Here is a 15,385-nt window from a genome sequence, read left to right as displayed (position 1 = left end):
GCAATAGGAACGAAACGCTCCTTCGTATGCATTCCTCGTCCTGGGGGCTAAGCTTGCTACCACGAGGTCTTGTAATCCGGGGCACCGATTAGCAAAGTGCTTTGGGGAATGGTGCCGCCACTAGGTCCGCTGTAGGTAGATAACCCCTGAACGCCTGCATATGTGAACGAGAGAGTGCATCAGCCGCATGATTCAGTGCGCCCGGCACATGTTTCGCCCTGAACTGTACATTCAATCTCATGCAACGCAGCACAACTTCTTTCAACAATCTCAAGATCCATTTGCAGCGTGCTGCCTGTTGGTTAATGCATTCGACAACAGACATATTATCAGACCAAAATACCACAGAGCGGTCTCTGAACTCGTCTGGCCATGCCATCAGAGCAACAAAAATAGGGAATAGCTCCAGGAACCCAATGTTACTTGTGAGACCGCTGGAGTGCCACCACGCCGGCCATGTTTGCGCCGACCATCGGTTACCAAAAATGGTGCCAAATCCCACGCTCCCCACCGAGTCAGTCCACAAACCTAGCTCGTCTGAAGACGCTGGCGGCTTGCTCCATACTACTCGACCGTTGAAGTCCGCCAGAAATGCCAACCAAATGCGCATATCCTGGCGAACCTCTGCAGACAGTCTCGTACTGTGGTGTCCTTCTTTGAGACCACCCATAGCCTGTGCAATAGAGCGTGAGAAGGGGCGCGCCATTGGTATAACTCTCAAGGCAAAGTTAAGCTGACCCACTGTTTGCTGTAACTGGTGCAGGGTCACTTTCTCTTTACTAAGGCATAGCTTCAGGGAAGCCCTAAATTTGGCTACCTTTCCTACTGGCAAACGGAAACATCCCTCCACAGAATCGAGCTCAATCCCCAGAAACTCCAGTGAAGTAGATGGTCCAACCGTCTTATCTGGTGCCAATGGGACTCCAAACTCCCTCATGAGGATGCAAAAGTCATGTAGCGCCTGCGCACATTTTGTGTCGCCGGCCGCTCCTAAGAACAGGAAGTCATCTAGATAATGCATAACATGCCTATGCCCTGTGGCCTCGGTGAATGCCCACTCTAGAAAACAGCTGAACTTCTCAAAATAGGCACAAGAAATGGAGCAACCCATCGGCATGCATTTATCCATGTAATAACTCCCTTGGAATGCAAAACCTAGCAAACGCTGATCCTGTGGGTGTACCGGGAGCAACCGGAACGCCGATTCGATATCCGATTTCGCCATCAGCGCCCCGAGGCCCAGGCGATTTAACATGGCAACGGCATCATCGGATGATGCGTACCGCACCGAACAGACTTCTGGGTCAATGGCCTCGTTCACCGAGGAACCCCTTGGAGCGGACAGGTTATGGATAAGCCTAAACTCCCCCGGGTCTTTCTTCGGGACCACCCCTAACGGGGAACAGATGAAATCCGCCACCGGTGGGCGATGAAAAGGCCCTGCCACTCGCCCCAAGCTGACTTCTTTCGCAATTTTCCTCTCTACCACACTTGGATTATGTAGCGCCGATAACTGGTTTTTACAAAAGGAGTCCCCTCGAAAATCCCCCGCCGGGATGTGGAAGCCGTGCAAGAAACCCTTCCTCAACACCCCAGCGGAGACATAATCAGGGTATTTGTTTAACCAAGGAGTCATAGCCATGAGATCAACGGGTGTAGGCAATTGGTCACAACGATCTACCTCACTCCTGCTTGGACCCCCCCTTTCCTCCCGCCCCGTTATTTTTTGATCTACATGAACTCTCCGGGTGTGAGGAATTCCCACAGCCCGCACACACATGCTTGAACCTACATGTTCCTTGCGGTCTGTTACAGTTGCCTCGATTGAAGCCCCAACAGACCCCCCGCTTTCCACCATTCCCACCGGTTTTCGGCTGGTGATCGCCACCGGCGCCTGCTCGAAAGGGCACCGCGGGCTTTTGGCGGGAAACCCCTGACCCACTCCCGCCCGGCGAGGATGTACCTGCCGCCCCCGGCAGGAGCTGCTTATGCCTTGAGACCGAGTCGAGGCAGTCCCATGTCAGAGAGGCATCATATTCTTTTGCTTTTCGGAATTTCATATCGTAACCTTTCCATTCCTCTCCCTCATACATTGCATAGAAATCCATAATACGAGTTTGATAGCAAGACAGTTCAGTTAATACTTCGGGTTTACGTTCCCCCATAACTGCAGTAAATATTGCAAAGGCCTTCGCCCAATTCGTTATCGTTTCATCCACCCTGAACTCCGCCATCTTGGCGCGCCACACGCTCGGGTGCCACAAATCTTTCTGGGTTTTGGCATATTCCATCTCGCGATAGTCAGTTAATAACGAAAACATATTGACATACTTGTCTCCCCATATCAACTCTTTTGTGGCCATAGGGATGTGCTGTGCCACCCTCTCCCGCCTTGAGGGTAATGAGCCCTCCCCCGCCATTGGCAAAGCGAGCTTACCTGGTTCGGTCGTTGTTCCCGCCGTTTTCTCGAGACCAACTGCCGGTCCTACCGGTGTCACCTGTGGGGAAACAAGAGGAAGATTCGCCTTCGCGGCATCTCGCGACTGCCGCAACTGCTGTATTAGTAACTTGGCCTCTTCGGCCGTGTCTCCGGGCGCCTTGGCACCCCCTGCTTTGAGCCATGCGGCCAACTGGGTGGCCAATTCAGGAGGCATATCCTCATCGTTAGCGGGGGTAATCACAACCGGGATCGGTTGACCCGCGTCTGGGATTGGTACCGGGCCGTCAGCTGGTGTGACCGGGGTGGCCGGGGGCACCTCAGGGACCGGGACATCCCCTGAAACCGCCCTCCTTTTGACCCGCTTCCTTCCACCCTCGGGGACGATTCCCGGCAAGGCCGGGCCTATTACCTTCTTAGGGTTACCAGGATTGCTCAGTGCAGCCAGTTGTTTTTTGACGTCCGCCAGGCCTCGACCGATCGACGGGACTTGTCCGAGTTTCCGCTCCATGCCAGCCATTCGGGTCATCAACAGGCGTAGCACCTTATCCGTCTCGGAACCCTTTCCTGCTTTCTTGCCAGCCATGGTTTCGATTATCGGCTCCTTAGACGAGCAACGAGGTCCTGGACTCTTCGCCTTCGAGTAACTGAAAGAAAACAACAAGAATACAAGTTCTCAAAATTGCTGCTTGTTCCGTCGAGGGCTCACGAGCAACGAGTGGGTGCAGCCTTCAGAGCACAGGAACAAGAGGACGCTTCTTCGGATTCCCGCTCTATTTATTCTTCTGTGGGAGGGCGTGTACCCTCCTCCGGTACGCCTACTGGGCGTGGTCATCGGTGTAGGTGTCTAGGACAACCCCTCTTGGGCGGGAAAGAGGCGCGCCCCGGCTACGCCGCTTCGGGCATACCAGCCGAGACACGCCCCCAGCCCAAAATGGTTTCCCGGGAGGATCGGGGCACCCAACCATACGTTCGGGGGGACCGAGTGGTCGCCCCTTTCCATTCACAGGGTATGGTTCACACATTTTCCATTTCCCCCCATCCCTGTGAAGAGTAGAATTAGGTCTTTTTGGTCCTGATGAAATGCCAAGATCCATTATGGACTGTAACAAGCATGAACCATGTTGACCTTGTTATCCCCTACCTCTGTAGCTAAATAGACCATTAAATCTATTCTATGCTCACGTCACGTTTTTATACTTGAAAAAGGGACTCTAGAATTAAAACATTATTTCCTGCCCGGATTTTTAGCCAATTTTAACACACTTTTCCTTCACGCATTCGACTCACATTTCACCACTCACCCATGGAACATACATCAGCAAAAAAAGAGAAGATCTCTGGTAAAGAGCCCTTATGAGGGGCCCGTTGTGCGTTTCAGTGCCGGCCCATCGAGGAGATGCCTGATGATGAAGCATGACACCTCTCGGGGTGTGTGAGGGCCCTTGTTCTTCAAGGAGTACTCCCCTCCACCTGCTAGACCTAGCTTCCCACTTAGGAACAGCACACTCTTTGTTTTCACCACTGGCGGGGCATGTGTGCTGGACCTTATAAAAGCCCCAGTCCCTCCTCTCTTATTTTGGAATGGAGTATCAACAGCATAGTCAAGCCAAAGAACAAAATATACACTCAAATGGGTTAAATAAATGATAAGAAACTCCACAAGGGGGGGCGTGGCCAAGATGGCGGGGTGAGCGGACGCTTCCTCCCGTAGCTCCTCCAGCCCGGCTCAGCTCGAGCCCCGATTCCTGCGCCTCTCTCCCCCCGCGGCCGCACTGCGGGCGAGGGTGTTGTGCCGGAGTTCCTGGGGCACATTTTGGTGCCACTTTGACTTCTGAAGCCCCGGGGGAAGTTCCCGAAAAGTTTATTCGGAGATCGCTCCGAGGATTAGAGCCAGGGTCGCCCCGAGGAGAGGAGCCTGGAGGCGGAGCGTAGCGCGGCGCTGTCCGCGCGCCTTGGCTGGCCCGAGTGCTGAACAGCGGAACGCCGGAGATCCCGAAGGAGCGGACTAGACGGACTCCGCGGAGCGAGTTGGCTTCCTGGCGGTGCCCTGGAGGCAAACACCATTGCTGGGAGACGGACTTTAGCCTGTACCGGCGATCCCCCCACTATCTGGGGTCTTGAGGGACGACGCCTCGCGAACTCCGCGCCCGGAGGCGCTGGACGGCGGAGTCTGAGCAGTGCCCGTGCCGGGCAATCGACTGGTGATCAGGGGAGGCACCGGGTTCGCACTTTCCGGACCCGTTATCACTTGAGAGTTGCCCACGGACTTGCTGGCCCGGGCTGCCTTCCTGGGTCCCACCCTCCCGCCATCTTGTCTTTGTGTGGCTGTGCCCGGTGGCCCCTGCCCGCGCCCTTCTCACACGGGAGCCTTGACTCGTTCTGGTGCCAGCTCATCTACTGCCCTCCCTGGGAACACGATACGGGAGGCCTACTCTTCGGACATTGCTACCTGCCCTGCTGGCCCGAGTGCCGTCTTGCCCATGCCCGGACCGCCATTTTGTCGCCTGTGACGCACTACTCTTGTCCTCGGCGAAGGCCCCACATCTGGTGCCCGCGAGCGGTGGCACTCGCCTACAACAACTGATTCTAGGCTTTGCCGGGACCCAAGATGACTGGAAGACGTGGCGCGGCACGGGGTGATCGCACCTTGCCGGAAATGCTCGGCAGGTCCCAGCAACTACGCGACAGGACGCAGCCGTCCCCGGGGGCCTCCCGGGCATCAACGGACGCAACTGCGGGTGAGCCGCCGGTCACGCGGTCCTTCATGGAGGACTTATTCACCTCCCTCAAGGAGGAATTTCAGACTCTCAAGACCGAAGTGGCTGGAGAGGTCCGGGAGGTGCGCAGGGAAGTTGAGGGCCTGGGCGAACGGGTCGAGACTATGGAGACGGCGGCTCAACGCCGCGACGAGGAGATAACCCATCTCCAACAGGACGTCCTCCGCCTCCGGGAGCAATGTGTCGAGCTCCAGGCCCACTCGGAGGACCTCGAGAACAGGTCCAGGAGGAACAACATCCGGATCCGAGGTGTTCCATCCGCTGATGAGGGTGCGGACCTGGTGGCATATCTGCAGGACCTGTTCCGTGGCATCTTGGAGGAGGGCGAGGATTTCCCCATCCGCATTGACAGAGCACACAGGGTGGGCCGCCAGCGCCAGTCATCGGCACCCCCGCCTGATATCCTGGCATTCTTGCCGGATTTCCCTCTAAAGGAGCGCATCATGGCTGAGGCCCGTAGGAAGCAACCATTGACCTTCCGCGACAGACCTGTGGCGCTCTATCAGGACCTGTCTGCCATCACACTGCAAAAGCGCAGGTCTTTCCGCATCGCTACGGACTTCCTGCGAGAGCACGAGACAGCCTACTCCTGGGGTCACCCCTTCCGTCTTATCTTTCGATGGAATGGGGTGTTGCATCAGCTGCGCTCCTTACAAGATGTCTGCGGGGTGCTGGGTCTTACTGCTATGGAGGAGGACGGGGCTACACCCGCATGGAGGCGCCCTGAGCGGCGGGGCCGGCGGAGGTCGAGAAGGCGCCCATCGTCAGCGCCGGTGAGTCGCCCGGACTCGCCCACCATCAGAGCTGACATGGCGGAGGCCCTGAGGACTGCAGCCAGGAACTTGCCTGAATCTACTGGCGTGGCCTTGACGGCCTAATTTTCTCCGGGGGGAGAGACTCTTAGCTTTCACGATGCTGGGCTGGGGGCTGGGGGGCGGGGGGGTGGTGTGTGGCTGGACGTCCACTTGATTTTTCTCTGCAGACTCGCCCATCTGGGCTAGACTGAGACTATGGGGTGTGGTTTTTTGCTTTTTGTTTTGGCTGGTTGCCATCAATGGTTTTTGGGGGGGTTTCATTGTTGGTTTGTCGTGGGGGGGGTCCTGTCCGAAGTTGTCCGAATGAGTACGATGCCGCCTCTGGCCTTCCCTGCGCCCCTACCCCGCGCGCCCCCTCCGCTGATCCCCCGCCTGCTGCATAGCGTGCTGTTTCCCTGGAGGCGATGCCACCCTTGAAGGTAGTGACCCTTAATGTCAAGGGTCTGAATAACCCCGTAAAGCGTAGGGCGATCCTCTCCCTATTGGAGGGGTCGCAGGCGGATATTTGCCTCCTGCAGGAGACCCATTTACTCTCCAGGGATTGCCATAGGTTGCGCTCTGCCAAGTTCCCCACGCAACTTTTTTCCTCTGCTGCGACTAAGACCGCTGGGGTGGCCATTCTCCTAGCCAGTTCCTTTAGGGGGGAGGTGCTGTATAAACATGCCGAGCAGAAGGGGAGGCTCTTAGTGTATCGCATGCGCTTAGGGGGTGTTGCCTTTACGGTTGGTTCGGTCTACAGCCCAAACGACCACCAGGATCGTTTCCTGGACTCGGTGTTGGTGGACGTTACTGCCTCGCCCGACCGCCATGTCATCTTGGGGGGAGACCTGAATATGGTCTTCGACTCCACTCTTGATAGGTCTGCCCAGCGTTTTCCGCAGACAGGGGAGCTTTCTAAAGCGGTGCGGGACCAGATTGCAGAGATGGACCTGCATGATCTCTGGCGCACCATGCATCCCACCGATAGGGACTACTCCTACTTTTCCCACGCACACCGCACTTATTCGCGGTTGGATTATCTTTTGGTGAGCGGCCCACTTCGCTCGGCCGCTACGGCGGCGGACATCGGGGTCTTGTCTCTGTCCGATCATGCGCCGGTCTCCGGAGTTTTTGCGTGGCCGGCGCCCCCCCCCTCGAGAGGGATGTGGCGGCTTCGGGACACGCTTCTTCATAAGAAATCGGTGGTGAAGCGAGTGGAGGAGGTCATCCAGGACTACCTGACCCACAATAGCAACTCTGACACGTCCCTGGCTACACAGTGGGCGGCTTTGAAAGCGGTCGTCAGGGGAGAGTTTATCTCCATTTCCTCGGCGGACAATAAGGAACGCCAGCGCAAGAGGGAGGAACTGACGGCGCAGGTTAGGGAGCTTGAGCAGGTCCACCACCGGACGGGGGCACCTCGGGTTTGGAAGCAACTGAAGGCGGCACGGAAACTCCTCTCTGCGCTGGATCTGGATCGGGCGGAATACGCAGCGCTGCGCCTGAGACATGCCTTTTACACCGGCGGAGACAGGTGCGGTAAGCTCCTGGCCCATAGGCTTAGGGTTGCGCAGCAACGCAATGTGGTGAAGGAGCTGGTGGGTGTAGATGGGATCCCGGTTTCTGGTGACGCGGAGGTGGCGGATACCTTTCGATCCTTTTACGAGGCACTGTACGCTTCAGAATCTTCCCCACCGGGAGAGGCTGAGGCCTATCTGGAATCCGTGACCCTCCCGGCCTTGGACCCCTCCCAGGCGGACCATCTAGAGAGGGACATTCACGTGGAGGAGGTTATCTCCGCGATCGCACGGCTGAAGCATGGCAAGGCCCCGGGCCCGGATGGTTACACGGCCTTGTTCTACAAGACCTTCTGTCCCACTATCGCCCCTCTCCTGGCTCGCTTGTTCAACTCCTTCTCCGAACCGGGCGCCATCCCACCGGACCTCCTCTCGGCGACTGTGTCGGTTATCCCCAAACCGGGGAAGGACCGGACCTTGTGCGGCTCGTACCGGCCCATTTCGCTCCTAAATGTGGACCTCAAGCTTTATACCGGAATCTTGGCGGCCAGATTGGGCCTACACTTACCAGGTTTGGTGGAGGCAGATCAGGCCGGTTTTGTACCCGGTAGGCAGACGGTCGACAACACGAAGAGAGTGACGCACGTCCTGGAAAAGGCCTCACGCATGCCGGGGGAGCGGATGCTGCTATCAGTCGACGCGGAGAAGGCCTTTGATAGAGTTCATTGGCCATACCTCGAGCTGGTCCTTGGGAAACTGGGGATCGGCGAGAAGTTCCGCACCATGGTCTTTAACTGCTACAGGAGACCGTCGGCGTCAGTGCGGGTCAATGGACATAGCTCCGGCAGCTTCACCATTGAGCGCGGCACGAGACAGGGTTGCCCTCTCTCGCCGCTCCTCTTTGCCCTTTATATGGAGCCGTTTGCGCAGAGGATTCGCGACAACCCGGACGCTATTGGGGTGAAGATGGGGCAATACACACACACTGTCAGCTTATACGCGGACGATGTCTTGTTGACCCTAGATGACCCCAGGCGGTCGCTCCCTGCCTGCATCCAGGAGTTGAACGCTTTTGCCCGCGTTGCGGGCTTTAAAATGAACATGACCAAGTCGGCTGCACTGGATGTGTCACTCTCCGCCGACACCAGACGGGACCTTCAAAGTCTCTTCCCTTTGCAGTGGTCCTCCTCCACGGTGCCTTATTTGGGCATTTTGCTTGCTCCCACCCTGCCTGCCATGGTCGCAGCTAACTATTCCTCTCTGGGCACGAAGATAAAGGAGGAACTCGGCCGTTGGAACAAGGGCCTGCTTTCGTGGCTGGGCCGTATTGCGGCGGTGAAGATGACGATATTGCCCCAGATCCTGTATCTTTTCCGCGCTCTACCTCTTCAGCCCCCCGTGGGCTGGATACGGCAGGCGCAGGCAGACATCTCCCGCTTTGTGTGGCAGGGCCGTAAGCCTCGGATGAAGCGGGTCCTCTCCATGCTTGCCCCAGAGGCGGGAGGTCTCGGAATCCCGGACCTCCGGAAGTACTTTCAGGCGGCGCAGCTCCGGTACCTGGTGGAATGGAGCCGGTGGGAATCGGACAAACACTGGCTTTTTCAAGACCAGGCAGTTGCGGGCCGTACCCTTCAGGAGGTCCCGTTCCTACGGCGTGCTCACCGCCCGCCTAATCTCTACGCTTCCTCTATCACCCGGGTCCCGCTGAGAGTGTGGGACGCGGTGTGTGAGCTGCGGGAGCTCACCACTTTTCCGTCGCCGTTCTCTCCCATTGCTGACAACCCGGACTTCACTCCGGGCCTGGAGCCGGGGGCCTTTTCCCACTGGGTGAGTGCGGGATGTAGAGCGCTCTTCCAGATTTACGGGCCGGAGGGCGTGCTCCCCTTCCAGCAGCTCCGACAGGAGTTTGGCCTGACGGAGGGGGACAGACTGCGTTACATGCAGGTCCGCCACTGGGCTCTTCAACCCTCAGTGCGTGACGTCGCCGCCCGTACGATTACACCCTATGAGCGATGGTTGGTGACCCGGGCCTCGGACGCCAAACTCATCACTGATTTGTATAAATTTCTCCAACCCCCGCCGTTTCACTACCATAACCCGGGGAGGGAACGCTGGCACAGGGAACTAGGAAGGACCCTGAGCCACAAGGAGTGGGACAAGATTGCGTATCGGGCGAGGCACTCTGCGTACCACACTGGGCTGACGGAAACCTTCACTAAAGTGTCCACCTATTGGTACTACACCCCGGAGCGGCTCTACGAGATGCGCAAACTAGGCGATAAGGGTTGCTGGCGCGGCTGCGGACAGGAGGGCACCCTCACGCACATTCTCTGGGAGTGCCCGGTGTTGTCGGCCTACTGGAAGGAAGTCTTAGATGAGGTGGATAGGCATTTTGAGATTGAGCTCCCGCGCTTCCCCGCGTATGTCTTGCTTGGCCTCCCCAATGACTTGATGTACCCGCTGAAATCCCGCAGGGGCAGGCAGATTGCGATTGCGCTCGGCTCAGCCGTTCAGAACATACTTGTCCTCTGGCGCACCCCCACTGCCCCCTCTATCACTGGGTGGTTGCATAGGCTCTGGCAGGTACTGGGTATGGAGAAGATATCACTAACGGTGGCTGGGAATGTTGACCAGTTCGAGGAGCTCTGGCATCCCTTTTTGGCACTGCTGTCCACGGAATTTCGCGAGCTGACGTGCCCACGGTACTTGCGCCTCCTTAGGCTGACTCCACCGGCGCCTGCTGCGGAGTGATTGTGCGGATTGGGGACCGGGGGCTGGGGGAGGGGAGTGGGGCTATATACTTCTAATGCTGCTTTCGGACGGGGATGTTGGGGTGTTGTTTTCCTTTCTTTCCTCCTTGCTTTTCTTTCTTCTTCTCCTTTTCTGGGGTCGAGGGGCTGGTGGTGTGGTATGCTTCCTTTTTGCTGTGCCGCAGAGTGTTATTTTGGCTTGGCCTTGCTTAGGGAGTGGGGGCCTATGGGGGGTTGTTTACAGTGCCTTACTGCCTCATGTTTTTTGCCTTGTTACCCTCTGGGGCACCCTGCCTCCCTCTTCTTCTGCTGACTCGCTGCAACGTTTCGCTTTTTGTAATGTATGTTTGCCTGACCTCCTGCTCCCCTCCCCGTGTTTTTTATGCCTTAATAAAATACTTTAAACCTAGAAACTCCACAAAATACATATTAATTTTTAAGAAATCAATGTCAGTGTTTTTACTTTTAAAAAGGTAAAGTACTTCAGTTACTTTAATAAATAGAATGACAAAGATACATAATGGAAACGCTAGCTTGTTAATGCCTCATGAACTACATATTTGTGTCAGAATCCTCTTGATGGTAAACAATGTATAGCCCCTACCTACGGCGTTTGTCAAGGAGTTAACAAAAGTAAATTCTTCCTATTGTATTTGCCACAGAGCTCTCATTGTAAAAACCTTTCTTTTGAAATTGCCAGAGTTCACAATGCAAACAATGTGAAATCTTACTCTAAAGTAAATGAGACAGCATAGTCCAACGCTGACTCAGAGAGGTGCTGAGTGCTAGAAATTCAGGAATGGGCAACACACAAAGCACAAGCAATAAATAAGCATCCAACCAATGTGTTTAAAAAAAATGAAAAGTGTGAACACACAAGTAAATACCAAACTCAAAATTACAAATATTTACAAGATTTCAAGTGGAATTTTAAAATTATGTGACAATTTGTGCACCAGCAGGCTCAAATCCTAAAAAACAGCAAAACTTCTATAGGGGATTACTGGAAAACATGAGGCTTTTCATAATCAAAAAGGTTTAAGCTAAAGGCTTTGTCAAGTCCTTCAAATGTAAAATGGGAGGTTTGATTATAGCATTAATGATAAACCAATCCTATTATTTTTAACATGAAAATAAATAAGCATGGCCATGTTGTCTTTGCATAGACAGACCCACCAAATATTTTAGGAAGTCTCAAAATATAGATTGACTTGAACCCTAAATCTCTCTCTGGAGATAGCAAGCATTTTCCAGGGCCAGACCAAGAAAAGGGATATATATGTTAAAACCCTTCCTATTGCATTTGCCACCGACTCCACAATGTAAATCCCTTTCATATGGTATTTGACTGATAGTTCAAAAATGGTAAAGCCATTTTCTGGTGCATTTGTCAGACTTCACAATATAGAACCCCCTAACAAATTGTAGCCTTTTCTTAGAACACCTTTGGAACTCTGAGAACATAATCTTTCTTGCAACTACGTGCATAATACACCTGGACTGACACAGTAACGTATTTAGAACAACTTATTTTCATAATATTGTTTTCTCCACAAGGTACAGTTTTCATTTACCATATCTCACCTGCTTTAATACTATTTTGGAAGAAATAGGTAGAATATGTATCCCTACATTATAAACCCATTTACAAGGCCCAGCAACACATCTTATATTTAAAAGGCTTCTGTTTTTGTCAGCTTCAACTTATACCTCGAAACATGTTGAATATATGTACTAAATGTGCAGCACACTTTTCCAGGTTCAAAAGCAAAGTAGGTCACTGGCATATGCAAGACATTTACAATCCGAGTATTTCTCTACCACCCACTATTGTGTCTTTCAAGATAATCCTAAGTAAAGTCAGATAGACTAGGCAGGAAAAGACATCTCTGAGATCTCTTTCCAAAGGAAAACACATAGAAATTAATCCATTACTCATAACTTTAGACTTCACTCTTCTCTATAATGAGGTAATCATTTAAATAAACAAACCGGCTCATTGAAACCTTGGAGAGTCTTGAACAGAAAAGGCTATCAGTCTTTGTCAAAGACATTCTCCCAATCCAAGCTAAATTCCACATTTGGTATTCAATTGTTACGACAAAGTGTTCTGATGTTACCAACACTGTGTGTACTAGCGTAACACAGATTCAGTTTTCCACCTACTTGTGAACTCCATCTTGACCAAACTCCCTAACTAACTGGTCTATACTGCCTCCTAGTTTTAACTTTGAGGTAATCCATTATGTTAATTCTTAGTTTCTCATCTAGTAGTGCATCGCACACTGCTACTCTCTCATCAGTTTTTCACAAAGTGATGAATTGTCACTTGTTTTTTTTAACCTGCGTGCATTTTGATTCTTCTTTATTTTTCTTATATTTACATCCTTTAGATTTGTTTACGCTTGTTATCTGTGTCTGGCTCAAAAATGCATGACGTTTTCCTAGTCTTGTTTACAGTAAATTGTCACTTTGCAATTTAGCTTTCTAAAATGTGTCTTATGCTTTGCAAATCTTTATTGTGTAATCATAGTTCTTGATATTCCTATCATGTACCAATACCAATGCCGTGAAAATCAACTATACAAAGGTCGGAGAATTGTTGTCTGTATAAAGTGCTAATAATATGTTAGAGAAATATGGTACTCCATCTAAGTGCCTGTGCTCCTGTCTTTTTCACATCCTAGAATGGCCAGCTCACAGAAATTTCCTGAAGCGCCTGATGCTCGAAGGAGAAAGCAAGTGTTCAGATTTCAATGCGAAGAAGAGATTTTGGAGCATGCCCAACACTGCCATACACTGTGAGTTGGGCATGGAATTTAGACAGAATTTTAACTTGGTATAATATATAACGATGGTGGTTATGAGTATTTTAAGTTTGTGACATGATATCAAAGGAGTTTGGGCACTTTAAAAGACCGTAAGATCACAGGTTCCCATGAACCCCATCCCCTGGGGCCCGGCACCATGTTGAAGGGGGAGGGGGACATGCGGCCCCCCTCCCCAAGCAGATTTTGGCCCCAGGGACCCCATCCCCCAGGGCCCAGCAGTATGTTCAAGGGAGCGGGGGCATACGGCCTGAAGCAGATTTTGGCCCAGAGACCCAGTCCCCAGGGCCCATCAGCATTTTAAAGGGGGGGGGTCATGCTGACCCCCGCCCAGGACCAAGCTTAGCCTAAGAGACCCCAGCCTCCGGGGCCCGGGTAAACAAAGGGTGGGTGCCCTGATGTCCCCTCAGGGCACCCACCACACGGTCGTTGGGGGCTGCAAAGGGCCCCAAGGCTCCTGCGGGCCCAGCTGGCTTCCCTCGTCCACTGGGAGCAGGGAGCTAATAATGCTGGTTCCTGCGGCCGGGAGTCATTTTTAGGTCTGTTTCCTGCCAGCATCACTGCAGGAAGGGAAACTGATCTAAAGTCAGTGCCCAGAAAGCAGGAGCTTCTTTTAAAGTCTTTCCCGCTGGAAGCGGACACGGTGATTGCCCACTGCTGTGGGCAGGGTAAGCTCTATGTCCTTGGGTTGGGCAACCCAGGACATAGCTGGTGAGCCGGCCCCAGTGTTAGGCTCACTGAGACCTCTTGAGGCTAGGAAGGGAGGCCACGCAGTCTCCCTTCCCGTAGAAACTATACTATGCACCAAGGTTGGGCTCACCAGGCATCTTGAGGCACAGGGAGGGAGGCTGCATATTACCCCTCCCCATAAATAATAAGATCAGCCCCTGGAGTGGGATCTCTGGGGCCTCTAATGGCTCAAAGAGAGGGGCTACGCACCCCCCTACCTATGCAAATTGTTTTTGGCCCAATGGGTGGGCTCTCTGGGGCCTCTGGAGGTTCGGGAGGGGGCCACACAGCCCCCCTCCCATTTATAAACACTGCCGCCTGGTTATAATAAATAAATGTGGACTACCGGCCATTTTCTTTCAGTCCTGCCTAGGGAGTTCCTAAGTCACCGAGTTCTGTAATAACTGCCAGCAACATTTTTCTTGTATTACTGACAGCCAATCAGAGTGCTCAAATTCATAGGAGTCTGACTCCCACGGGAGCGCGATGGCCCAAGGGAAATACAGTTCCCTGGGACAATCAGAAGTCTCTATTTTTCAACTGCCATTCCCGTGCTAATCTATGAGACTCTCACGAGCCTAACCGTCCAAATTTCTATGGGACCGATTCACAGAACTAATCTGAGAGAAAATCCAAAACTTACCACTTATAGTATTCACAGAATGCACTTAGGACTCCTAACTTTACGTCCTCACTCGGGCTGAAATTTGCACACTCGGAGCGGAAATCCCGCTATTGTGCCGGAATGTCCTCACTCAGGCCAGAATCTCTGCTTGCAAGCCTGAATGCCCACAATCTGATGTTCATTGACTAAATAGGAAGCATGGTGGGGATGGTAGGCACTTGGACAGGTGATTAGCATTGAGGAAAATGCTCAACCACCTGGAAGCAGAAAGTCCGGCACAAGTGCGGTATTTCCGCTCCAGGTGCAGACACTCCGGGTGCAGAAATGCCGGCCCGAGTACAGATGTAAAGTTGGTAGTTGTAAGTGCTTTCTTTGAATATTGAATACCATAAGTAGTGAGTTTAGGATTTTGTCTCAGATTAGTTCTGTGAATCAGCCCCTATATTGTTTTACCCTCATCAGGATTTTACGTTTTAGAAACCCCGTTATTTCTATCCCTCTGCTTGACAGATTACCCATAAACTTTACAGAAAGGAGGTGAGGAGGATGAACTTTATTTTTGGAAAGTTTGTGAAGATTAGTCAAACGGGGTTAAAGTTATTAGCAAACCCAAAAATTATCCTTCTATGGATCTCACCACTAGTTAATATATGTAGATATGTATATAGTGGGTGTATAGTGTCTGTATGGAGGATTCAGTGGGTGCGTGACTCACTGTATATGTGAGTGATTAGGTGTCTCAGTGAATGTATGGGTGAATGACTAGGTTGTCTGAATGTTTGTATCAGTCTGTCAGATGGTGTCTAAGTGGGTGTGTGGGTTGGTGAGTGGGTACTTAAGTGGCTGTATGGGTGATTTATTGGTTGTCTCAGTTCCTGAATGGGTGTATGAGTGTCTGTGTGGGTGGGTGAGAGGGTGTGTGACT

The 15,385-nt window shown here is 52.7% G+C and overlaps 1 protein-coding gene across 1 annotated transcript in view; it reads left to right on the top strand.

The window, feature by feature from the left end:
* LOC147728720 (uncharacterized) overlaps nt 1–15,385 on the top strand; it is a 497,345-nt gene that overhangs the window by 132,855 nt on the left and 349,105 nt on the right. Inside the window, exon 10 of the mRNA XM_086963852.1 lies at nt 12,966–13,079. Within this exon, the coding sequence (XP_086819978.1) occupies nt 12,966–13,079 (114 nt within the window). The remainder of the gene's footprint in view (nt 1–12,965; nt 13,080–15,385) is intronic.

Source organism: Lissotriton vulgaris, chromosome 3_1 (genome assembly GCF_964263255.1).
Source record: "Lissotriton vulgaris chromosome 3_1, aLisVul1.2, whole genome shotgun sequence".
Classification (NCBI taxonomy): domain Eukaryota; kingdom Metazoa; phylum Chordata; class Amphibia; order Caudata; family Salamandridae; genus Lissotriton; species Lissotriton vulgaris.
The sequence above is the reverse complement of the archived record's forward strand: the minus strand, read 5'-3'. Positions and strand labels throughout refer to the sequence as shown.